The 26,129-nt window shown below is 50.9% G+C and overlaps 6 protein-coding genes across 6 annotated transcripts; 5 read left to right on the top strand and 1 right to left on the bottom strand.

Annotated features, from left to right (window-relative positions):
- Positions 1–4,787: 4,787 nt before the first annotated feature.
- On the top strand, positions 4,788–6,217 carry PSV08DRAFT_16846 (uncharacterized protein). Its single transcript, XM_014225633.2, has 4 exons — positions 4,788–5,028; positions 5,077–5,205; positions 5,258–5,610; positions 5,662–6,217. Exons 1-4 carry the CDS (start codon positions 4,849–4,851, stop codon positions 6,074–6,076), a joined length of 1,077 nt encoding a protein of 358 aa, XP_014081108.1. The 5' UTR covers positions 4,788–4,848; the 3' UTR covers positions 6,077–6,217.
- Positions 6,182–6,889, top strand: PSV08DRAFT_333352 (uncharacterized protein). The gene has a single exon (XM_066092748.1). It carries the CDS (start codon positions 6,358–6,360, stop codon positions 6,529–6,531), a length of 174 nt encoding a protein of 57 aa, XP_065948145.1. The 5' UTR covers positions 6,182–6,357; the 3' UTR covers positions 6,532–6,889.
- Positions 6,890–7,476: 587 nt separating this feature from the next.
- On the top strand, positions 7,477–8,046 carry PSV08DRAFT_188375 (uncharacterized protein; the record flags this gene model as incomplete). Its single annotated transcript, XM_066091972.1, has 2 exons — positions 7,477–7,631; positions 7,728–8,046. 2 exons carry the CDS (start codon positions 7,477–7,479, stop codon positions 8,044–8,046), a joined length of 474 nt encoding a protein of 157 aa, XP_065948146.1.
- A 3,979-nt stretch (positions 8,047–12,025) lies between these two features.
- PSV08DRAFT_365827 (uncharacterized protein) lies at positions 12,026–14,112 on the bottom strand (the record flags this gene model as incomplete). The annotated part of the gene is made up of 3 exons (XM_066093102.1): positions 12,026–13,370; positions 13,423–13,817; positions 13,869–14,112. 3 exons carry the CDS (start codon positions 14,110–14,112, stop codon positions 12,138–12,140), a joined length of 1,872 nt encoding a protein of 623 aa, XP_065948147.1. The 3' UTR covers positions 12,026–12,137.
- Positions 14,113–16,935: 2,823 nt separating this feature from the next.
- On the top strand, positions 16,936–21,100 carry PSV08DRAFT_412398 (MRC1-like domain-containing protein; the record flags this gene model as incomplete). The annotated part of the gene is made up of 3 exons (XM_014225636.1): positions 16,936–17,368; positions 17,405–19,808; positions 19,864–21,100. The coding sequence occupies 3 exons, from the start codon at positions 16,936–16,938 to the stop codon at positions 20,897–20,899; spliced, it is 3,873 nt and encodes a 1,290-aa protein (XP_014081111.1). The 3' UTR covers positions 20,900–21,100.
- Positions 21,101–21,824: 724 nt separating this feature from the next.
- PSV08DRAFT_251617 (uncharacterized protein) lies at positions 21,825–22,580 on the top strand (the record flags this gene model as incomplete). The annotated part of the gene is made up of 1 exon (XM_066092448.1): positions 21,825–22,580. One exon carries the CDS (start codon positions 21,825–21,827, stop codon positions 22,578–22,580), a length of 756 nt encoding a protein of 251 aa, XP_065948148.1.
- Positions 22,581–26,129: the final 3,549 nt, after the last annotated feature.

The raw sequence follows: 26,129 nt of genomic DNA on the forward strand, positions 1-26,129 counted from the left end.
TAGTATAGCACTGGGCACCTATGCGGTTAGGGTTCGCTAAATAAAACAGACTATCTTGCAGCCAGTCCTCAAGATATGTTGACAGCTGACCCCTGAATCCTGCCTCGGTTCTCAGCAACCGCAACGCCAGCATGCATGCGTCATAGGAGATTTCAATCTTACTCATGACTTCGTGTCTGTTCGGCTGTACAAGTGTCCAGGGTCGGTGTCTGTCTGCAATCTGCAGATGCATTTATTTGGTGTCAACGGATTAGGCTACGGAGCAAAGGCACTAATTGAAGCTTAATATTGCTTATCATTAATGGTCCTTGCCTACTTGTAGATTGAACTGGGCAGTAGCAGGGGCACCATTGAATGCCGACAGTACGTACGTGAGACTAGCACTTCCTAGTATTGTTGCATCAACCTAATACAAATCAAGGTTTCTTGAAGCTTTGATGTTGCACGCCTTACACCTTGTCTCATTATTACAAAGCTACTATGCAGATCCCCGGGGTTTCATGTTATCGGCCGTAAGGATATTTCTAGCATGCACATGGCAAATTCGCATGACGATATCGAGCTGCAGAATCCCTCTCATGTAAGTACCGGAGCTACCTTCTCCATCGGTTGTCCCTGGGAAGTTGTGTAGCACCAATTGTCTATAGGCAGCATACTTGAATCATTAAATTGGTAGTGATTGTGATCAAGTGCTGCTGAGTGAGTCATGCAGTATTTGAAAAAGCGTTTCAAAAAGACCCCAGCTCTTTAAAGAATTGGCGTCAACATCACGATTGCCATCTTCATGCAACAACCCAGCAAGTATCGGCTACACGAAGATGAAAATAGAATGAAAGATTACCTTGCAGCATCTGGGACGTTGAATACCGTGCCTCTATAACCCAGGAAGCAAAGCATATAGGCGAAAGGATCGTCTCCCAATTTAGGTTTCGGAGCGTCTACCACTGCAAGCGAGGAAAAATCAAAGTTTGGGGGCTTTGTATGATGGCAAATCAAGTGAGACATGCTGGGACACAGGCGTGTCATCCTACCTTCGCTTTAGCCCTTGCTGGAACGTGGGGGCCGGCCTGAAGCGACGCAATAGGCTTTCTCTTCTTCAAACAACCCCGCCAACCCATCCATCAGCTCTGCACCTGCACTGCCTGGCGCTCCACACTGCGTGCGCCTTGCAGCCTCGGAATACGCGGCCTCTGCTCTGACCGGTGGCTGACGTTGGCCATAGTAAACTAAAAAAAAATGTTTCCCACTCTATTAGCCACATGCCTTAGTCACGCATCCCCCCGAAGAAACCTGTCAACCCCATCTCACCATGATGAACAAGCATGGTGGAGAGGCTAAAATGGAAGCATGCGGTTACTGCCGCTTTGCCAGAGTCCAATTCGATAACCGAGCACAGCTAGCAAGGAACCTGGTTATTTGCGCGCATGCCTAGTCTTCCAGCGGCTTCTACTTACGCTTTTTTACAAGACATTCAATGTACTCTGCATTGCTAGCTCGTTTTTCGCTAGTAGTGTTGACGTGTGACGAGTTTCAACCGGCGTAATCGGGCCTTGTCAGCGCTTCGGAAGGCCTACTTTGTAACTCAGTGTTAGTTTCTATCATGTCAATCATGACTGCGACCATGCTTCTGTTCAAGTTCGAGGACCGGAAACTAGCGGCGCAGAAAGCTTTAGTGATAGCCTGGATTTCGTTGATTTCGTTGAACTTCGCTATTGTTGAGTACTTGTTCGGCTTGGTGCTGTGGTGCTCTGGACAACAAGTGGGAAACTGCCCTGATTAGCTCGCAGTTGGGTTTCCTTATGGGATGCTCTTTATGGCTGTCGCTCTAGATGTAGAAAACTATGAGTAGCAAAGGAGGACTGGGTGTAGAAGAGATAACAGAAGCTGCCGAGGCAACTCGGACCGCAGATACTAGTTGGGAGGGGCTCGATACTGCCTACCCCCACACAGTGCTGCTAAGCCAATAACGCTATTGGAGATTTTAGATAAACATACCCATAATTTTCCAGATCATGTGTGTCTTGATGCACACCTGAAGTTTTATCGCCTGACGCTTTGAGCAGTCCAGAAGACTTGAGGAAGTACGTTCGCAGGTCAGCAAATGTCGCCGACAAAGACCCTTCTTCGACACTATCAAGCTCTCTGGCGGCCCGAAGATCTTCGAGATATAGATGAAATGTAATAACAATAGACCGTGTCGTCCAACTCAAAATCTGCGGTCATGCCCCTCTGGAAGTCTTTCCCTTTTTTTCTCACGGAGTAATTTTGTCGACGTGGGATGTCTCGGGGTGCAGGAGGTGATCGATGCACCGATTAGCTGGTTTATTAAGGAAAAGTTCCTAGTAATATCACCGTCTCATTATGCCTTGTAAGCTGCCAGAGCTCTATACACCATGTCCTAGTTTAGTTAATATGGGGCCTTGTGTAAGTATTATTGATAGGGGAAGGAATGAAAACCTAATCGCATTGCTATACACGACTGGACTTAAAGAATGTCACTGCGATACATCTTCCCATGAAGGCAAGGAGTCGACTCACAACCCATGCGCAGACTTGCTACACTATAATCCCCCTCGTATAGCTGTCTGGATAGCTCGCATAGTGTAGTCCGTGGCGAGAATGCCTTTCATTTTGACTGTTCAGCAGCAATGTTCCCACAGGTATCTGCACCAGAGTAAGAATTGTCGGAAAAAGTGGTTGTAAGCTAGAGTGACATTCAGTGTAACATCAGATGCACACACATGGCTCTCGCATGATGCCTTTGCAGGGTTGTATCACGACGTGGGTGCCATGCTACCGAGCCGTGCGCTCCTGAGGACTGGGTTGATGGTCACCTTCACCATGTGATTACACAAATAAAATTGTTTTGACCAACCCACCTCTAGTCACAGCATCAGCTGCGCCGAAATAGTTCCTACCGAAAATGACCTATACGAACTCTTGTACGGAGTGACGGTTTCCTAGTTTCCTTGGGCCTCGAGGCGGGCGGTCCGCGCGCCCCCTGCCCCGCCTGAGTACATTACTCCACTAGGAATGACGAGCAAAGTCGATCACTGCAGTTTTGAAGCGGATGAAATTCGTCATTGCACATACATCGGTTTGCGGTTATCGATTCAGTTCTGGGACCTGCGTTGACAGCCAATTCAGCGCGGCCAAACTTTGGTGGTGGGGGAGAGAGGCTATCAAAAGTATATTCTCACGCCACCCGTATCTGACTCTCGGCCTCCTAGGCTCAAAATGCGGATCGACTTATGGACATGGTTGCAAACAGTGGCTATCGGTAGAGACGTGAGCCCCCGACCAAACAAAGCCAATCATAGGGTGCAGATCAACGGACAAAGGCCCTTTTGTGAGAGACTCACGTTTGAGACTACTTCCCTGCCTCGAATAAGGCCAGGATGTGGTCGGGGACAGACTTTTGAATGACGCAAATCTACGGGAAATAGGAAAAAAATAAAGTGAGCGAGCTGGTAAGGCCGTGGTGCGAGATTGTAAGCGAAGAGTAACCGGTCAAAGACTATCAACCTGAGGGTGTTGATGTTAAGGACACGAGGCCCCGAGGCATTTGTGTAACGTCATGGGGCTGCATGTACGCATCATGCATGTATGTATGTATGTAAACACAGCGAAGCACATGTTCAAAAGACGGGGAAGGAACAGGCAGTCAATAGCAAGGCATGGCAAGGCTGGCCCTATGTACCCCGGGAAGAGAGTGGTTCAGGAGGGCATCTTCGGTGAAACTGCTCGGTGCAGACGGTATAACGTCGGAGATTTGCCAGGTTACGGGCGATCTCGAGGTTGAAGGATGAGCGTCAGAACGTGCTTGCCACGTGTGTATGGAGTAATGTGGTGGAGTCCTATTGGAAGAGCAGCGAGGAGGTACGAGAGGGCCTCACTTGTGCCGTGTTGCAGAGATGAGGGGCTTGAAAAGAAAAGAGCTGTGTGGTCAAGCCTGACTCGAGGCCGCGTTCTGGGCTGTATGTGAGAGGCGCCACTTCGCTTGCAGTTGGGAACCCATGTTCATTGTGCCCGAATCGGAAGGCGGCCTACACCATGGCTTGTTTCAGCGCTCGGTGTTGGGCCTGGGGCGGCATGGTGGATAGGAGAACGACTGCTAGCCTGAGGGCAGAGGCCCGGTGTTTCCGGCAGCTCCGCAACCATGATGCACACATACAGCCGTCTGTCTGGGTGGTGTGCTATGTGTATAGACACGAGGAGAGGTTCCTGGTAGCGGACGTGTCGGTTGTCTGTCATCAGGCGTGGTGGTGAAACGACCAGAGGGCTCGAGGCCCGGCCCAGTCCCACGGAAGAGCACAAGGCTGGCATTTCTTTTGTCATTCTAGTGCGCATGTTCAGGTGGATCCTCGTCCGTCAGCGCCGGCACACCCCCCAGAAGCGGAGATACGAGTTGGTGCCAGGGGCGTTTTGTCTTTTCACTGGCTGCTGCAAAGCTTGGCTGACAGGCATGCGGCGTAGTTAGCCGTGTACCGCGTCGGCCCGCATGCTGTACAACAAATCAGCGCCGTGCATCCTCACGCTAACCTTGTTCGCATCCGAAAAGCCCGTCCAGCGACAGCCCCATGTCGCATGGCCAGCAGGGTCAGAGCACCCTGAGTGCGGCCAGATAGGCGTTGAAGGTAAACTCAACGGGCATGGTGCATGACACTGCCCTGGCCCGGACCATGGCACTGGAAGCCACCCTATTTGGCTTTTGTCTGCGTAAGCCGCTCGCGCAGTGGGGGGCCTATAACTATACCCCCGGCTCCAGCTGCAACTGAACCCCTTCGCGACGATTCCGCAGAAAAACGCTCGTTATGCTGTGAGGACAGAAGCTGCCTTGTAGTCATCATGGCGGGCTCAATCACTGACAATCGCTTTGACATCATCAATGGAAAGCAACTGGCTTTGCTTATTGCACCTCTCCTCTGCCTTGTCGTAGCCTCGGCCGCTGTCGCCGCGAGATGGTATACCAGGAGCGTGAGAAGGATCAACACGCTGACCGAGGATATCCTCATGCTGGCTGCTCTGGTAAGGCTGAATACTTGGTTCATGTTGAATCAGGCTGACACTCCAAAGGCTATGAGCTCCGTCGTAGTTACCATAGTTTACGTTTTGGTCTTCCTAGGTGGCGAGGGCTTGACAAGTGATCAGATCAAGGCGGACCCGACAAAGGACTTCGACGTCGTACATCGTTTCTGGCTACGAGTACGTCTGAAGCCAGCCATTGCAGCCAACTCATCGCTAACTCGCATTCAAGTTACAATTCGCACTCGACATCTGCTGGGCCACATCCATTGCCACTGTTCAAATCGCTTTCGCCAAGGCCTATCTCCGCCTGTACGAGAAAAAACGCATTGCCCAGACCGCTTGCTGGTGTTCCATAGGGCTGATCTCCATCTGGTACATATGGTCGCTTGCCGGCTGGATCAGCATGTGCCACCCACCTGGAAAGTGTGAGCTGCAGAGCAAAAAATCCTGTATCATCATCGGATCACTACATGTCTTCTTCAACAGCGTCATCCTGTTTGCCCCAGTACCGGCGATATTGGCAGCCGAGTTGTCGGCCAAGAAGAGGTGGTCCGTCATGATTTTGTTCCTCCTCGGATGCTTGTAAGTCAAAGCGCACAACAGTCTAGTGCACGAGTTATTGACAGTGTACAGCTGTACAATCCTAGCCGTCCTGCGCATCGATTGCGCAATCAACGTATTCGGCGATGTGGACGAAGATCCCATTGGTGCGTCTTGGTGGCGCGTCTGCTTCTCGCCTATTGAAGTTGCTGTCGGAATTGTCTGTTGCTGTGTTCCTAATGTTCGTTCGTTGCCATCCTGGCGTAGGGCTTCTCCAATCGCGTCCAATGAAAGTCACGGTCTCCGACGACTGAAGTTCCGGACGACGAGCAGTGGTTCTTCTACATCGAATTTGAATGAACCTTCGCAATGGATGCCGCATGCCTCGAAACCACAAGCCGCTGCATTCGTCACCCTGACTAGCGATTCGGATACCCTTGAGCGGACCGGATCTCTAGGCGCGAACGAGATCAAAATCACCAAAGAGTACAATCTCGACCGGCTGTGATTTTAGAGTGATAATTATATCAAGATTATACAAACCCGAGCCTGATGCCTTTCGGTGTTGAGAAAAAGAATAGATGTTTCTGGAGTGTGTTGCTACTGGATGCAGAATGCCAACCTAATTGTCCGCAAGTGCCAACAGCAGCGACGGCAGCTGCGGTCGGATCTTCCCGTTACCAACGCATGTGGATGACGTCACTGCCGAACTTAACCATCCACATCAACCATCCCTCTTGATCAACACCTCTTCACACAACTACCCACCGAACCCGACAAGCACACGCCATGGCGCCCAGACCGAACGCTCACATCACCACCCTCCTCCGTTACACATATCAAGTCAACATGGTCTTTTTCGCCGGATTTGCAGCGTGGTATTTCTTAAAGAGTCCGGACCAGAAAGTATCAGAAGATTCACGCCGACAGAGCGCCGTGGATGATCCCAAAAAGAAGTCGTAATCTCGAAGGAGCAGATGGCATGCAGAAGCGCTCAGAAGAAAGACGGATTTGCATGACAGTGATATAAAAAAGAAGAGCGTCAAGCCAACCCCCTGCTGTGCTCGGGGGGACGAAAGAAGAAATCAAGGAGCAATCCTTAGGCTCGGGAACGATGCATTTTACGCGAGACTAGACACTAAACGGCAACGACATACATTATTCCCCACCAACAGTCGCGATCGACGGGCCTAGAAGTTGGGACACACCGACATGTACTTTCTGTGCTTTCGCTTGTTCATTCAAGCATGCACCCACCGATACCAGCTATTGATCGGCATACACTAAAATCTAATCAATGTTTAAACCAACATACATTACTCATTTGCTCCTTCACGCTACATTTCTTCCAAGTGCCTTAGATTGTCACGTGTTTGACCATGCCCAGTGCTACCGACCCCCCAACCTTCATAATACGAATGCACTCATATTGATGCACTGCTCCTTATTGTCAGAAACAAAAAGTATTTGTGCCTTTTGGTGCTCCCAAGAAGAGCGTGTTACCACTTCAAGTCCTCAGATGAGAGCATTTGCGCAACTTTAGAACCCACACCCTCGCGTTTACTAATTATCGTGCCTACCAGAGGCAGGCACGCTAGGCCATCCTTGTGATATCCACACTTTCTACACACCTCAACAACAGCATTGTGTGAGAGAGTTTAAGCTTACACTTCACTGTTATCAGCATATCTCTTTTTTTTTACCCGCATACTCTCTAGTGCACCCCCGCCCCCTTCCCCATGGGCTACGTGCAGCACCATCGCACTACGCAAGTACTTTTATCCAAGCAGCTTAAGAGCACTCTGCTCACATTAAGGTGTCGATCTGTCTATAGTGGCCCTTTGCCCAGTTCCATCATACTACATCGTCACCATGCTCCGTATATCGCCCCTACTCTTCCTCTATGGCATGCTAATGGACGTTGTCCTGGCTATCACACTTATCTCGCTCTTCGCGTCCGCATACCCCGATCTATTCCGTACCGCCCTATGGCAAAACGGTGGCTCTGAAGCTTGGAACCCGGATCCCCAGCAGCGTGTGTACAACTATGCAAACTACCGCGAGTCGCCTCCCATACCCTTGATTTGGGATTAAAGGTAAGTCTCACGTCACTGGCCTCATATACAGTATGTGTATCTACTGGAGGCTGACATGGCAAGCAGCTCTACAGTGTTTCACCTGGTCATCGCTGTCATAACGCTGTTTGTATGGATCGTGCGCTTTCAAGTCAACTTCCTCAGTGGATACGCTCTCGACCTTCATGCGAATATCATGACGAATGCGATGTATGACATACTTCTTGTCGGGCTCTATGCATCTAGTGCAGCATTTCAAAACTCAGGGGACTTCTCGGATCCTAAGCACATCAGTCTGAGGCCGTGGTATCTGGAACGGGGGTGTGAGGATGCGTGGGCGCGGATACGGGGTGGATGTGAAATCATGAGGGTGTCATACAGCGTGACGGTATTTGCTGTGTGAGTCGGATCAAGAGTCTTTTGTTGCATCAAAGACTTATCTGAAGAGGTTTCAGCTGACGTGGTGCTCATTTAGGATATGGTTCTGCCTGCGCTTTGTGACAACATGTCTGTATCTTGCATACATGCTTGGCAGAGAGCATGAGATTCAAGATATGTTGCCCGATTACGACGAACTCTCTGAATGCAAGACTATAAGTTACATTCCTTGAACGCACGCCTCCACATGCATTACGAGTAGGATATGAGTACCCTAAAATGAAGCCAGCGTGATATACAGGGTGGAGTTAATCAAAGCAGCCTTTCCCAGGCTCTGGAGTGCGCATTACTGGCTTCCAAGAGAGACCATATTTGCTTGAATCATTTCCATTCCTGGCAAACCTCGGATCGAGATCTCGATTGGAGTTGTTTTCTCCAATGACAGCACAAAAACCACCTGACTGTACAAGATAAAGTTGGTCGACACGTGGCGATCCATATCCTTTTATGCAGTGTCTAGTGACTCGACATGATAGCTGTCGTAAGCGTCACTAGGTTCAATAAATCATCATAATTAATCAAAAGGTTCAAAATATTGGTGTTTCTCAGTTCGCCGATATGCTAGTGCTTCTACTATCACTGTGAACAAGACTTTACTGAGCTCAAGTTCGCACAAAGAGTGGAAATATAGGTCTGAGAAAAGCAGCAAGTATGCCATTTTACGATAGCCCTCTTCAGATAAATCTATTCATGCTTCATACCGCCATCTCTGCACTTCACAGATTCATTTCCTCGTTGCTTCGATACATCACTATAGTGAACTCTAGGGATTAGCGATCAAAGTGTATTGCGCACTCTTACTCTTTTCATATGCCAATTCTCGGTATAAAATTATTGAGCATTACCCCGTCATTTCACATCGCCAACACTGCTGAGCAAAATCGAACCACACTCTCTGCAGAGTGCTTCTTCTAGTCAAGCCCCTAGCATCAGTGTACCACGGCAAGGGAATGATGAAATCCCATCAATGATTGTTGACATAGAAATTCTCTATAGGCGCCCTTCACAAAGCGTTTCAGATGAGATCTACCAATCGGATAGATAAGTCCTTTGTCTCGTATGAAGAAAAGAAGCTTCTTGTCATTCAGAGGCTCGAGAGCAGCATATCGGAAACTCCTGATCATTTCGGCACTGAGCCCGAACATCTCAAATTCCGGCTTGAGAATTGTCCAAGATACTTGATACCCCGCGATGGAGCTGTAAGCAACACCTGCCCCAGCCAGATCTTCTTAATGCTCTCGGTTTTATCAACGCTGCGGACATCTTCGATATTTAGTGCATAATGTCATTGGCTCTACAGTCTAGCCTAACGAAGTCATCTCCGGGAAGATTTTTCTATTACACCTTTTTTCCATGTGAAAGATGACTCAGCCATGAAGCCACTATTCACGTATAAAGGTTTGCTCCGGGTTACCAAGGCCTTGATTCAGTGCACGTCTTACTTGGAGGTCATAAGGTGAAACGGGGGAGAGACGAAGACAACGCACGGCAACAACAAGGAGCAATGCGTCATGAAGCCCCGCATCGCCTATGAACGCGGCGGTCTCTTCTCCGAGTACACAAATGATGTGTATTAGTTCAGATGTTAGTACGGAAAGATATTAAGAGCCTGAGCGGCTGACCGGACATCCGCGAATGTGGAACTGCTCATCTCGGTTATTGAATGAACCAGGGTGCACACGTGTACAATGCCCAGTTATTGACGAGTTACACATCTTCTCTAGGCCGCATGACCGATTAAAGACAGGAAACTCCAGATAGAGCCACGGAAGACCATGATTGGAAGGCCGCACCAAGGCCGAGAATCTTCGGGTGTCCTGAGGGTAAGGGACAAGGGACCGCTGCAAATGAACATGTTACGCGGTCGAGACATAGCACATCGCGTACACATCGCCGATCGCGCGACACGATGCAAGACAGAATGTACACCAGACGAAAAAAACAAAAACGGCCAAAGGAAGGAATACACTTTTGGTGTTCCAGCGAGGGGGTTTGCGCGTAAGTAGCGTACGTTTCAATCCCATCTTGCCACACTAGCACTAGGTATTTAGTACTACTCTGAAACAAAACGGGAAAACAAAGAATACACGTTAGCAACCCAACAGCTAAAATAGACTTGCCCTGATCGAGATGAAAGAACTTAGAAACGATAGAAGAAAAAGCATATCTCGATACGAGACCAGGTGCAGTGAGAAAGAGGGGAGAACGCATATACTTGGACACACAAAACTGTATTTCAAACTCACAAAAAAGAAGCCATCACACCAACACTAAAAAATGACAACGCCAAAAAAAACTCACTTCCCCAACCAATCTAAACCCCAGCTAACCCAAAAACCCAAACCCCCTCCCCCAAAAAAACCACTCGCAGCCAAAATTGCCACTCCCAAACTCTCACCACCAAACAAACCCACCTATCATCTTTCTAACTTTATTGACTCTTGCGTAAGCCTATGACGCCGCCATTCACTAATCCGCCATCACAGATTAACCCAGGGGTCTGTGTGTTATTCGGGTCAGGCTCACGCAACCCCCCCAAAAGACTTCGCCTCAACGCCCCCTCCCCTTCTCGGTCCTTCTAAGGCATTACTTTGCGCAGGAAAGAAAAAGAACGAGCTTGGGAGTGACAAGAGCAACATACATATACTTTAAGTCTTACTTATTACTCTTTTCTTTGGCGTTTAAACGCGAGTGTGGCTGTGCAACCCCCCCCCCCCCCCCCTTTCCCTTCCACCCTCTCGGATCGCTTCTAAAGTGAAAAAGTGAAAAGAAGGGGACCGGGGGGGAGGGGGATTCAAAGAAAAAAAAGGGTGACATGGGTTGGTGCAGCCATTTGTAACGCGTGTTGTAGTATGTTTTGTTCGAATCAAGTTATTTGATTTGGGAGAGAGCGGGGAGGGGGAAGGGAGGGGGAAGGGAGGGGGCAGAAACGATTAATGATGACTGATTGCTTGGTAAGACGGTGAGACTGTAAAAGTAATGCCGCCTGGGGTGAGAGGTGGGAGGGGCGCATGGGAAAAGGGCTGAGAGAAGGGTGGCGCTAAGAAAGACGACGGAGAGATGAGGAGACTCGTTTCGGAATACGTACCGGGTAGTATGAGCGGGTGGGCGCGCCTCCACATACTACCGAGTTGGAAATAGCAAGTGATTTTAATTTGGGAGGGACTTGGGACCCCACGTTCCTCTTTCGTGTAATGTCTCACGTGATAATGTGGTGCTTGTCTGCCTGGTTTGTGGGGCCCAAAACGGTGTGGGTAGAAGTAGTGATAGTATGTTGGAGCACGGGAAGGGCTATTTTGGGCCCAAGGTGTTAGAAAAATTCCAAAAAAATCTTTCTATATGGTATCTGACCCTAGTCTGAAATTTAACCCCCAGAGTTTACCCAAGTCCCCGCATCTAGATTCCCGAAACAAGTACCACACGTTCATTACATCAATCGCATTGCGTGAGAGGAAATAACAAAGGGAAGTAGGAGAAAAAAGTGTGAATGTGTGAGTATGTGAGTGAGGAGAGGGGAGGAAAGTAAAGGGGGTATTAAGTGAAGTATTGAGCTATGTGCTGTGTGAAAGCAACTGGCAAGCTTTCAAAAAAAAAGTAAAAAAGAGAACCGCTGCTACGTAAAATAATAAATGGACCAAAGAAAAATCAGGAACTGGGGTTAAAAAAAAGATGAAAAAATTCAAAAAGAAGACGCTGCATAAATGGGTATATTCCTCTTCTCCTTCCTTCACTGTCCTCTGACCCCATCAGAATCCTATCCTGCTTGGTCGAATGAATAAAAAAAGGAGACGTGCGTGTGACTGTTGTGTACGTAAGGAGAAAAGGCTGCAGAGATGCAGGGTCGGGGGGGTTGGCGCCGTTGAGGTGACGTGTAGCTCGCTTCGATGATATCGGAGCGAGGTTCGGAGTCACCTTGTTTGCGGTGATGTATGTGTTTTTTTTTTGCAAGGTTTTTGTTGTTTAAAGGAGGGTGGGTGTGCCAGTGCCGGACCAGCCGGTCTGACAAGTTTGATGAGATATGTCTTGGAATATTGATTATTGGATGGTTTCCAAGGTTTAACCCCAGTTTAGCTCGTCGCCCCATGTACCGCCCATTTCACGGTGAGATGCCAGGCTATGTTGCGAAATGTTGCTGGGACGCCGCCTCATAATTAGCCTTGAGAATCGATTTTGGTGCTCGTCTTTCGGTGGGGGTGGAGGTGGCTGGTCCATCTGGATACCGCGGTGGCTCGAGTTGTTCGATATGTTGATCAACCTTGGGACGTAACGGCGCGATGTTGGCGTACTAGGGGCTTGAGACTGCTGTTGTTGCTGCTGTTGAAGAAAGTTTGGCGGAAGGCTTTGCCGTGGGTAGTGCGCAAAGTTGGCGTACTGAGAGGTCGGTACAGAAACAATCTCCTTGGCCTGTTGAAAGTCCATGTACGACGTTTGTTGTTGGTAGTTGAGGAGGTCAGGTGTCGATGAAAAGCCTGCATTTGGCCAGCCTTGTGGTTGTGGCTGGAAATTTTGGGCCATTGGTTGAGAAAAATCTGTTGACATCGATGTCATGCTGGTGTCGAACGCGTTGAACCCATCCATGCCGGTTGCGGCGCTCATACCGCCGTGAGACATGTCTGTGCTAACAGGCCATTGCGACTGGGCCATCTCTTGCTGCTGCATCGTCTGCGGAGGCTCTACTGGGTCAATGTCCATCATTATCTGCTCCTGCGGAAGACCGTGTGAGCTCTGGAGCCTGTTGTCAGTTCCAAAGTCAGGCGCCAAGTCAGAAGCCTCCAGTTTGAATTCCACCATTTCGCCCTGGCTAGCATCGTTCGACTCGGAAACATCAGGAGTAGCTTCGCTTGCTGATTCAACGTCTTTGGCCTCGATCTCTGCCAAGTCGAAGGTGTCCTGCACCAACTTTTCAATGTCGAAAACGCGCGTGTCCCATTTCGTTTCGAGCTTGTATCGTAAACGGTTGCACTTTTTCGACTCCCATGCCAGCGACGGCCAGTTCTGTTCTTCTCCATACCGATCCGTCATCATCTGGTTCCAGGCGCTAGACACCTCTGGCTGCTTAAGCAAGCCGAGAACAACATTAGTAAAGTTCCATTTTGACGATCCCTTCTCTTCGAAATGGAGTGCGATATGCTCGCAGCGCTCTTCCCAAGTAGTCAGAAGAGAGGCGCAGAATCCACATCCCCAGGCGTCCTTGTCATGCATGACGATTTCGTACTTCTTCACACATGGAGATGCTTTCCTGCTCGTTGGTTGACCACTCTCCCTTGGTTGCTTGCAGTGCTCACAGCCCTGTTTTGGATATTAGTGATAGGTCGCGGACATGATTACTCAGTTGACGTACATGAAGCTTGGTATGGTGCTCGCGGAAACGCTTTCCAGCGTGGAAGATTTGCTCGCAGTCTGGGCATCTCCAAGTAAGTCTTTGCTCGTGGAACTCCTCCTCGTGCGATTTCCAGTACGGCTTCGATTTGAGCGCCTTGTCGCAGAAGGTGCACGCGAAATTCTTGGGTGCAGGCGTTGACGTGGTAGAGATTGTGGAAAGACGAGAGGACGCGGTCGACATGCGCGACGAAGCAGCGCTGTAGTGCGTGTACGACGAGTCGGTCGATGCGATTGATGAACGCGGATCCGAGAGCATACTGGGGACTCTGCTAGACGGTACGCTCAGATAAGACGACGCACGGCTTCCAACGGTCGACATTGACGACCTGTCGGCGCCTGAGCGACGCATGCCATCTAGAGTCGCGTAAGTAAAAGGCAGGGCATCATAGATGCAGCCCGACTGACCTCCATTGCGCGCAACGGACAGTAACTGCAAAATCTGTTGGTCGTCGAGGTGTTTGAGCGCATTGATGTGATCAAAGAGCTGGGGCGCGAACTGGCTCTGTCCCGAGTGACGGGGCGACGAGGTGACGCTTTCGGTGACGCTGGTCAAGGGCGTGGAGCCTTGCAGGCTGCGTCGCGGTCGTTTGAACGAGTTGTTCTGCTGAGGGGTGCTGAACTGGTATAGTTGAGACTCGTCGGCCTCCATGTTATCCAAGTATGCGCGCAGAAGCCTGTATCATGCCGGAGATTTGGGGTTCACGGGCCGTGTTGGGCGGGCAGAGCAGTGTTGCTATGTAAAGGGAGGCGAGTGCGCGCGAAATGGAAGCGTTCGAGAAGCTTTTGACGATATACAAATGGGTATAAGCTCGGATCTTAGGCCGTCAGGAAGACATTGATCGTCCAATTTCCCGGGCGGAGACGGACGGCTCTTGTTTAGAAGAGCAAGATCCGTGGCCTGTTTCATGGGTTTCAAGAGGGCACTAGGAGACTGCCTTGGCACATGCAGGCACATAATTCCATGTCTGCTGCAACGCCCGCTCGTGATCGACGCTTGCCGCTGCGGCAGACAGGCACACTCTTGGTCCGGGGAGACACTTTTTTTTTCTTTGAGGCTGCGGGAGCTGCTCTGGTGGGCATGGCAGTACAGTGTTCACACGTAGCAGCGTTGCAGCAGCAGCAGCGTCGGGAGGCGACGCGTCAACCACCTGATGGTCCTAAAGGGAGATCGTCGCGGCGGCGCTGCAGGGACCCCAGCGCTTCCAGCCTAGGGCAGCGTGCTCAGGGGTAATTTAGCACGCAACGTGAAACGCGCATCTGCTCGCCATCTGGGAGCTGTTGTACCGTCCAACCCTGCTCGATGCCTCTCCAACGCCTAAAGAGCGTCTGGAGCCGTCGCTTGCATCAGGCATGATGCAAACCCAACTGACCCCACCACCACCGATCCATCGTGCCGTAGCAAAAGCGCATACTCGGACATTGATCCGAGGGCGTCTCAGGATGCGTGTATGCAAAAAAGGTGGCTCTCGTGGCAGTGCTGCGTAGGAGGCTGGGTTGGATGCTGCTCAGGAGACGGAGAGGGAGACGTCGACAATGGTTTGCGTCGGCAGAACAAATACGGCACACCTGGTGCCTTGCAACAGTATCACCCGAGGGCATCGACGCAATACGAACGACGATGGGCAACGGGCGCTTTCTGGGCCCCACGGGTGCAGAACCGGCGCTGGTTTAGGTTTGGCGGGTGGGACGGATGATCACGTGTTGCATATGTAAGTGTGTATGGGGCGCAGGCTCCCTTTGCCAGCAACAGACCTGTCGTCATCCTGCCAGAGGCGAGATAAGGCAAGGACTGGTGCAGATCCCGCATAACGTCGAATGATCGCTCGTGTCCGTCAGGGAGACATTTTTGCAATCAAGCATTCCTTGCAGGATCTGCCTAACTAGCAACCGTCTTTCTGGGGTACTGCTGCCGGTGAGGGCAAGCTGTCCTATTTTTGGCCCGCGGCAATGGTCCGCTCTCAACAGGCAAGACGTCTGTAAAACAACGACTACGGGCTGCTTGGACCATCGGCCTGCATGAGTCGAAACACACGTGGTGTAAAGAGGGCTTTGACGGCCGCTCCATCAGTGTAGTATGTAAAAGTAAGCCGGAGATGCAGAAGTCATGCGGCACAGCATCCAACAGTACATGCGCGGCGTGTGCCTCGACGCCCTCTTGCCGGGGAAGCGTCAGAGTTTATGCGAGGGAATTGCTGGTCAAGCCTGCATGTCACCCACAGCATCAAGCTGTCAATTGCGAGAAATTGGCAGAGTGGGAGCAAAGCTCGAGCGGGCCGGCGTATACTGTATACTTGCTTACTACAGCGCACAGTGGCGCGGGCGTGAAGAGGCGTCATGTTTCACGGAAAGTCCCAGTGCTGGTATCGGTCGGTGATCGATCTCGGACGGGCAGCGGAGTGGGAGCGAGGCAATTAGAGAGATTGATTGCATGGAAGTATGCATTCATGCTGCCGGCGGACGACGGCGTGCTCGGTGGCTGAGTCTATCTCAAAGCGGCGCCCCGCTCCGGGTGGGAGCGAAAGCAGAGGCTGGGCTGAGGCGACATTGAGGACGGTGGATGTCATCCGATGGCTTAACACGAAGTGGACCAGCGATCGAAATTTTGGGTAAATGGATAAAAACACAAAAGTCGACGCGTGAGAGGCTAGGCAACGGATCGAGTGGCCCGGTTTGCGCGGAGCTTGCCAAACCACCACCATAACAAAGCCTGATATGCTGACACCAAACATGCAATGGTAGGTGGACATGTGTCATGAGCGAGTGGTGGGTGGTGGTGGTGGTGGTGGTGGTGATGGTGGTGAACGAATAGGAGGGCCTGCGGCGTATTATTACATGGAGCAGCAGACCCGAACACAGGTTTGGGTGACAAACACGGTTGCGTGTCTGTTGGAGTAGCCTCCAACCGAGTGAGACTAGAAAAGGAAGACGGTTGGCTTAATCGAGTATGTGTGGACATGGCATGTGTGCTTTGATCATGCAGATGGCTCCCTACTGCGATGCGACGACTCATGCAAGCAATGGCGTCAAGCACCATGGGTGTGGTGGAAGAAGCGCTCGATCCAAAAGGCCCAATTGGCATAGCGCGCCACTTTAGAGCCACATGCGGTTAGACCGTCCAACTCGTCGCGGCGCGGCGCGTCGCGTCGCGTCGCGTCGCGTACGTATTCCAACTCTGGGAAATCACGCTCGCAGTCCAAGTGTATGTGTCTGCAATTGACCGTACCACACTCGGGCACACAATTCATTGCTGTTCGTTTCCGATACCGACGAAAAGGCCAAGACGCTTTTGCATCAACTCTTTGGCCTTGGGCTTTCTCGCCAACAGTCTACCCGACCCTCCACACGCCTTGCGACGCCATTTGATACCAACTTCACACCGTCGTGCCCCGCAATCCACGACGTCAACTTGGTCAGACAACAACCACCTGCCAGCATCGAATCAAGGCAACAACCCTCAGAGGCAGCAGCGCCCATGTCACACTCACCAGCACGCGTGCCGGACGCGTCCGCAAAGCCTCGAACAAAGCTCCTTGCAGCACTACGGAAACCCACAGCCGAGTCTTCAGAAAGCGAGGCTGAGTCTGATAATGGCAGCTCAGCATCTGAAGACGAGTCACCTGCTCCCATTGTCCTGTCGAAACCCCTCGCAATGGCAATACGCCCACAGTTGGATACAGACACAGCCAATGACGTAGACGAGAGCGACGGAGAAGATGCATACGAACTCATGAAGAAACGATTGGCTGCCAGCAAGACTTCAGCGGTGGCCGAATCAGCTCCACAACCAGCAGAGGGACGCCCACATGTCATTGCTACTGTTGAAAGTAGCAATGATGAAGACGAAATGCCTGTGCGCGCTAACGTTCGCAAATCATTTACGAAAAGAACAAAAACCGTGAGCCCTCGTGCCTCACCATCGCCAAAAGTACGATCACGGACAGCATCACCAGGTCTTTTTATCACGCCACATCCCTCGCCAATCAAGGATAAGTCCAGGACAGCAATAGATGCTGGCTCCGATTCGGAATCATCACAGCCCGTACACAATGCAGACCTACAAGAGCGAGTACGACGTATCCGTGAGGAGAGGCTGGCAAAGCAACAGGATCAGGAGGCACAGCAGAAAAAGTCCAATAAGACCACGCGGCGTCGGGCCGAGGAGGGATCTGGAAGCGACACAGATGGCGAGAGCGGCAGACGGCTTACCCAACAAGCCAAGCCAACTCGAAAAGCAGGGAAGAAAGCCATGGAGGCAATGGCCCGGGACCAGCAGCGTATCAGTCGCAATATGCAGCTCACGCACCAGGCAAAGACGAAAAAACGCTTCACAACTCAGGATCTCTTCAAAAAGTTCAACTTTCAAGCGCCAAACACCGATGCCGCAGCGCTTCCAACACCTGATCCAAGCTCAGCGTTGACCTCTTCTGACGCAGAGGTGAACCAAGCGCATGATGCTCAGCCGAAAAGCCCATCAAGACAAGAACACGACGTGGAAATGCACACCGTGCCGAGCGATGAGAAGACTGTTGATATGACGTCGGAGACACAGAACGATATTCACTCTCTACAGTCCGCCAAGCTTGATAAGGGCAAAGGAAGAGCACCAGAGTTCCAACATCTTCCAGAGCATCCTTGGATGAAACAAAAAGAGACATCAACGCAACAAAATACTGTAACGGATACAAAGACTGCTCAGGATGACGATATGGTGGAGCTCTCAGACTCAGACGATGATATATCTGTGAAACAGCCAAAAAGCAGATTCCCTGTCTTCGATCGATTGCCCGTCAAGAAAAAAGATGAAGTTGGCTCCCTCGTACACCTGCGTGCTCTTGCTCAATTGGCAAAATCACCTCCAAAGGTCAAGAAAGGTCAAAAGTCTGTCACTCGTGGCGAAATGGAGCTTTTATTGGCTCAAAAGGCTCGTCAACAGACTGCCAAAGCCCGAGAGGAGAGAATCGCTGACCTCATCAAACGAGGCCACAATCCCGAAACCGAAGAGGAGAGAGAAAAGCGCCAAGAGGAAATCGACGACATGGTGGCCATGCTCGAAAAGCAAAGGCAGGAAGACCTCCAGCTCGCCAAGAGAGAAAAGAACGAGGCCAAGCAAAATGGTGAAACGCTAGACGAACTTCCGTCTAGCGACGAAGAAGACGGCGATTATATCGGAAGCGGAGAGGAAGACGCAGATGGTGATGACGATGACGATGAGAACCAGGAAGAAGTAGAAATCGAGCTTTCTGGGTCCGAAGATGAAGAAACCGAAACTCTTGATGGTGCTGAGGGCGGTCAGACAGAAGATACTGACGAGCCTGTTGATAAGATGGTTGATGGGGATGAGGAGTCAGGAGAGGTGGATCAAACACCTCATGACGACGGAGATGTGCACATGGAAGACGATGATATGAATGTACCTCTTCGGAGGCGAACGGTCAACAGAGCCCGCAATCGAGTCATCGAAGACGAAGATGAAAGCGACACCGAAACCGTCAAGAATGCCACTCCAACCCAACCAGCGACTGAAGATGATGCAATGGCCGCTTTTGGTTTTGGTAAAGCCAACGCCGATGTAGGCCTCACGCAAATGTTCGCAGGCACAATGGCCGAGCTTGAGTCAGAGTCTCGGTCTGCGCCTGTTGTTGATACTGAGCAAGATTCTCTCGAATTCTTGCGAAATCTGCCCGAAACTCAGCCTGTTGTGCCTTTCAGCCAGGCATCAGACTTCATGGTTCCCAACAGCCAATCCATAATGTCACCACAAAAGACCTCACGAACTAGCCCCGAGTCCAATTTGAATTTGGGTATTAGCCAGGTGGTCAAGACTTCACCCACCTTCTCGCAGACACAACCGGACGATTTTGAGCCAACCCAAGACGCCGGCTTTTCCTTCTCGCGTTCGCCAGCAGGTCTCGCTCCACCCCCATCCACTGTTGACACTGTCATGATGACTGTTACTGAGTCTCCGATCAAGCAAAGAAAGGGCAAGCTTCAACGAGGAAGACGGGAGATGACTGTAGAATTTTCTGATGTAGAGGAAGACCTGGAAGATCATGAAGAACAAGAAGAAAGTGAAGATGACATTCAACGACCACCTAAGCCTAGCAAGGATGCCTTCAGAAGGATGCAGCAAGCGGCCAAGAAGGCAAAGGCGGTCGAAGAATTTGACAAGAAGAACAGTATGGCAAGAGAAGCCGTCATGGAGCAAGCTGAAGAGTCCGAGGATGAATATGCTGGCCTTGGAGGTGCTAGTGACGACGAAGAGGGAGAGGAAGATGAAGAGCTGAAGGCCATGATTGATCACAACGATATCAAGGTCGACGAACGTCAAATCGCCGCTTTCTATGCGTAAGTGCAGCTACGTGTCTCATAGTTCATAAAGTCAAGTACTAATTTATCGCAGCGACAAAACAAAGAAAGACGATGAGAAGCAGCTTGCCGAGCTTTACAAGAAAATGCAAAGCAAAGGCGGTCTACGCAGGCATGCAGGTGGCTACGATGGCTTTGACATGTCCGATTCTGAAGACGAAGCCGAAATGCGCCAGCGCAAGAAGCGTGCAGCGTTCCAAAAGCAGACCAATGCCTTGTTGCAGGACCAAAAGGTCAAGGCCCTCGCTGACGATGACAAGAAGAAGGCCTTCTTTAACACACTTGCCGACTTTGCTGACGAAGGTGAATACGACTACCTCAACATACCTGAGAAGGAGATGGATGTGGACTCTTCACAGTCTCAGCCTCAACCACAAAACCAAGACGATGACATTGCCATACCAGACTCGCAGAGCCTCTCTACGTCAGGAAACAGTCCATTGAAACGCAAGTCCGAGAGCTCACAGAAAGAAAACCGTCCACCTCCACACATGCGCCGCACAGCCGCGTCTGACGCACTAAGTCGCAAACCGCTTACAGCCGACGACGTCAAGCACTCTATTTCAGAGCTTATCGAAGACCCACGCGTTGTGATCCCAGACTCGCAATTATCAGACGCCGAGGAAGACGAGGAGCCGACACACGCTAGCAAGCAGTTTCCTCAGCGAAAGCCAATCATTGACCGCCTGACTTTAAGTCGGCAATCCACAGTCGAAGAATCTACTGCAAGTGCAGAGTCAAACATGGCTTTCCACAACCCGACGCGTGTGGCTACTGGACCAGGCTTCCGTATGCCCTCGCTCATCCGTCAGGCTACCAGTAATCTATCTATCAGCAGTGAGCGCTCTAGTGGCAGTAGTGCTTCTGCTTCGGCCCCCAAGGAAGCGGGTGTTAGAAGAGGCGGTACTGGACGCAGCAATATCCACGCGCAAGCAAGAGAAGCAGAGCGCAGGCAGTTGTTGGAGAAGAAGGAAGGAAAGAGGAAGGAGGCGCTCAGGAAGAAGGTTGAAGGTGGGAGGAAGAAGGGTATGAGGAGTGTATTGAGTGATCTCGGGGGTGGGTTCGAGTAATATTCCTGACGTTTGCACGAAACGAGGACAGTGTGGTTGGCATTTGTGTTTTACTGGGTTTGGCGTTACCGTGAGCGTTATGAATCAATGTATCGACAAGCATTTGGATAGCTTTTCTCTGTTGATGAAGGTTTAGGGTAGTGTTTGACTTGGGGCGTTCGAGATATCATCGCAGTATTATGATTACTTGATCATATTTATCTGATCATTCATCTTTTCTTAGACAACACTGTGATTGTGGGATTAGCTACTTAATGATTGGGTCAGGCGTTTGTTTTGTCTCGAGAGCACGGAATTCCAAACCGCATGTGCAATTCTTCATGTTTGCGGACATTACAATTGGGGATCAGCAGCCACAATCAATGAATGAATTCAATGTTTCCTTGTCTTGGCAAATCATCTGCAGTGAATCAGACTGAGTATAGAGAGTGAGAGAGTGTTTTATTCTGGACCTGATCTTAGTGGAATATGATATGAATGTGTGAGATATGGTGGAACTATTTAAATGAAGCTGGAGCAAAACACTACGCGATTTCCTACGCTTGCATGTGATTCTGGGTGACGTATGGCACTGTGTCATTGGACTTGCTGTTTACGTGTGCGATTGTTTTGCATCTTAAAATGTAAAACAACTATGAATAAAATGCCACGAAACATAGTTAAGCTCAATAACAATAAGACAAATATCAAATACGGAAAGCATTTACGAACCCATTTCTCGTCAGCAATAACAACGACAGTAATTTGTAAACATCATCCTGCGTTGCCGTCACTTGGTATCCTAGCAACATGCCTCAAACTGTTTACTCTCACTTTCACTGCCCTATACTTTGCATCCCAACAAATCCCACAACACAAAAAGACACTCCCAAAAGCCTTCCAATCAATTCCACCGCAACCAAATCCATCAACCCAAAATCAAACCATGCCTCTCTTTTCTGGCAAAGAGGCCTTCGTTATCCTCGGTCTCTCACCGATCGAGCCCTCACTCCATCGCCGCTCAGAAAACTGCACCATCTGCACTCTCCCTCTCACCATGCCCCTCAGTCTCGCAGCAGAGACGCCACACATAGCTTCGGAAGCGCCATCTCAAGTAGGTACATTGCCAAACCCTACCGTCCCCCTTGCCAAATTCCCCAAGCCAATTCCCCAGCGCCCTCCCCACGCCGCCACACGCATCAACCTCTGCAACCACATCGTCGGCAAAGAATGTCTGCTCGCATGGCTCGACATCAGCTGCGCGTGTCCTGTGTGCAACCTCACGCTCTTCGACGCTACCGATGAGGAGATTATAGAACGCGACGTTGCATTTGTGTACAAGAAACTACGACATCTATGGAGGAAAGGGGATATTCTGGCGGCGATTGAGAGGGTCGTTGCGAGGAAGAGGTTTGAGCAAGGATGGCGCGAGGCGCGGGCGCCTGGAGTTGATGCGGTGGAGAACAAGGGCGAGGGAGAAGGTGCGGTGCTTGAGGGTGAGTTCTGGGATGGGAGTGAGGATGGGGATGAGGAGATGGAAGAAGAGGAGGAAAGCGAAGATGGCGAAATTATTGAGAGCGAGGAGGGCGATGAGGACGAGGAAATGGATGGCAACGAGGGCTACGACCGGGAGATCAAGGACGAGGGCTATGATGATGTCGACGGTTCAGAGGGTATGGATATTTCGGACTTTCAGGAGTGACTGGGCTTGAAGTCTTACATACAATGTTACTGGACTTGGTCAACAAGTTAAATGGATACATCGTTGCAACACCACGTTTGGGTAACATGACGACAAACAATCCCCCCCCCCCAAAATAAAATAAAAAAATAAAAATAAAAATAAAAATAAAAACCTTTATACACACAAACAACCCATCATACAAAGTGCCTATATCTTGCAATGTGTTTCCAACGATCATATCACGCAAGCTGTGGAAATCCAGGTTCCGACCAAGACCCCTTTCTTACACTGACATTAGGTCGTGATCCATCCCACCCAACCGACCTGACGCCAATTCCCCTCGCTAGCATTGGTGCACCATAAAATACACTTGAGAAATCTGGTACCCACCACTCGTCTTAGACGCTACATAAGGGGGGGAACGGAGGGAGCTGACAATCGTTGCAGCCAGCTGAAAACTAGTCGTCTCGACCTTCCACATCGAATAGTCAGAACTCCATTTTCCCCTTCTCTCTTTTGATTATTCTTTCCAACTCAATTGTTATTCGAAATTCTACTGCAGGTGAAAAAAAAGAAGAAGAAGAAGAAGATGCTACTCCACTCATCACGCACCAGCTTCCTCAAAAAAGACACGGAACCCTGCACTCAAACTACAAGCCCATGTCCCATCTGCCACGAAACAATCGCCTGCACCACGTCGACACGCAGCCTGCGCATTTGCATACGAAACACCAAGACGGCAGCTAGAATGTTCATTTTGACCTGCCGCCGCAATGTCAATACCGGCCACAGGACTAGTAGCATGCTACTTCGGCCCCGCACCAAGCCCTCGCGCAGCAACTCGATGATGCGAATCAAGCGGTGCGGCCACGCCTTTTGCTACGACTGCCTTGAGACGTGGGTGCAGAAACAAAACACTTGTCCCATGTGCCGGGACCAGCTGTTTAGTGATTCACGGCGTGAAAAGTACAGGAGCGAGAGCGATCAAGGGGATAGGGTGTTATTACTGACGTTGAGGGGCTATCTGGATATGCGGGAGGCGAGGGAGGTGAGTGATTCAGTTGTGCGGAGTGCGCTTGATAGTGATGGGCATGGCTATGGAGGAGACGAGTGGGCGGATGTACATGGGGGTGCAATGGTGCGGGGGAGTGAGATGATATGACGGAAGGGGACGGCGGCAGAAAGAAACATGGGGAAACAAGAAATGATAGGCAGGTGGTGGTGGCTATGGCGCAATTTCCAGTGTGCTGGTTTGATTGCTTTTTGGTAGAAGTAAAGAGCCGTAGTCTGGGTGTGGGGCTGTACTACTATGGTTGTGTATACTTGGCATAAATGTGGATTATCAAGCAAACGGGCGCCGATAGGTTGATGGTGGCTGTGCAACAGAGCAAGAGTGTGGCTTAGTGCAAGCCTGCCTCTCTGTGGCTAAGGGATTGAATGTGCAGTGGAGTAGTTGTAGTGGAGTATGTAGGAGGATTGTGACTGTCTCGGGATATCCAAAGCCCTAACGTATGGTGTTTTGGACTTGGGCGCATACAGCATTACTACTGTGTAGTAAATGGCCTGAATACAAATCAGATGCAGATGTGCAAACTGTAGCAAAGAAAAGGCTATGGTCGCGTCCCCGTCAAATCCGGGGCAGAGGTTCTGGGTTCTTGCATGACAGATGCGGGAGTGTCTCGGCTTTCATGCTTGACTTTTGACATGACTGTTGCAAAGCGCCCGGTAACCCTGCTACGTGGAACCCGTGATCATGACGAGATTGACGAACACTATACATCGGCTTTGTTGTCCTCACTGGTCGCCGAGACTTGAAAGATGCCATCAGCCATGAAGCAAGGCCATGATTGTCGTCAGCACTGGCACCGGGGTTAGCGACCTACAGACAAGTAGGCAGGCGTGGAGTTGTCGTGTGCATGGTCAAAACAAACGTGGATGTGCATATTCAACAGAAGCAACAGAGCCAAGCACAATTTTTCTTTCCGGTCAGCACAGACATGAGTCACACATAAGCGAAGAAAAGATGCATGCCACCCCAGATGCGGCGGCGAGCGCGAGCCAGTGCCAGCCAGTGCCAGCCGCAGCAGCCAACGCCTCTGCACCCCACCCCGCATCCCCTGGCTTTGCTGCCTGGACATGTGTCGCACGTCGGTGTATAAAGCGACGCGATGCTGTCGTTCTCGCAGCGACACCAAGTGGCTCGATGCTTCATGCGCTGCCGTCAGAGTGACACGCGGCAACAAAGCAGGGGGAGGCGTAGGCCGTCGCACCAGTCGCAAGGGGGTTGAGCAGACTGCAGAGGGTTTGGGCGCGACAGCAGGACAGCTGAGCAGGGCAGGCAGCAAAAGGCATCAGGTCGTGCTGCTGTGAAAAAATTTATCTTTTCGCGTTGCGCCGTTGCAAGGTGGCCAGAGGGCGGCAAATGAGGCGAGGGGGTCGAGTGGACGGGCTGGGGGTTGGGCCTTGGCTCAATCCGGGTCAGTGCGTCGTCATGGCTGGTACTCGTAGGCACCAGCAGCAAAGCTGCCATGATGATCAGTCCAGCACCGCCAAACTGCTCTCGCCCCCACGACGCCGCCAGGCTGTGCATTGTGCGTGCGGCGTGTAGCAGCAGCAGCAATAATGGGCAGCGGGAAGAGCAGTGCAGGCATGGGCGCGTGCATAATAATGATGACAATCACAGTGGGATTGGATTGGCGACGGATGGAGAGACGGATGGATGGACGCAGACGGATGGCGGTGATGACGAGCAGAGGAGGTGAAGGAAGAGGCGAGTTGCATGATGCTGGCGAGCCCCCTTTTCTTCACTGGCAAAATCTTCTCGCTACCCAAAAGGTGACGCCAAGCCCCCAGTCGCCGCCCCATCCCTGCCCGCTAGCGCCGCGCTAGCAGCTTGGCACGTCGCCGCCTGCGACTATAAGTACTCGGCTTCCCCCCAACTTTTTGACGAGATTTCCGCCTTGCCCGCCGTTGTCGCAACACCGCAACCTCTCAGCTTCCCATTGCCGCAGATCGAACTTCATCTAGTTTCACCTGCGCGCCCTCTAATACTTGCGACCCACAAGCTTCGGTGTGCCCAATTTGCACATATCCACTCTCTCAGAGGTCCCAGGCGACTGCGATACTGCGATCGGCGCTAGCTTTATCCAGCCTGCGATAGCCTTGCGAAGTAGCCTCAGCCCCAGTCGACAATCGACTTACCCCGCCAAAGGCTTACTGGCTACGCTTTTGGTCACTTAATCTCCACACTAACCCGGCCGTCCTCCTTGCGACAGCTTCTACCACTACCATACCATACCACTACTACCTGCTCGACGATAGTCTTGTCGGCGTTTGCGAGGGACACATTCGCTTGTAGCTCTCCTGCCTCCGGTACCGTCTCCACCTATCCCATAGGCAGACCCCTGTGCGTCGACCGACCTCGCTCTATCCGAGCGATCTCGTAGTCTGCCCGCCTTGACCGTCGCTGCCGTCGCAAAGATCTATATTCTGACCTGCGCAGTCTGTCAAGATACCTATATCTCTCCACTAGCGTCTATCGCTCCAAATCCAATCAATATTCTCATC

The sequence above is a fragment of the Bipolaris maydis genome (assembly GCF_028858645.1).
Source record: "Bipolaris maydis strain C4 unplaced genomic scaffold PSV08scaffold_15, whole genome shotgun sequence".
In the NCBI taxonomy this organism is placed as follows: Eukaryota; Fungi; Ascomycota; class Dothideomycetes; order Pleosporales; family Pleosporaceae; genus Bipolaris; species Bipolaris maydis.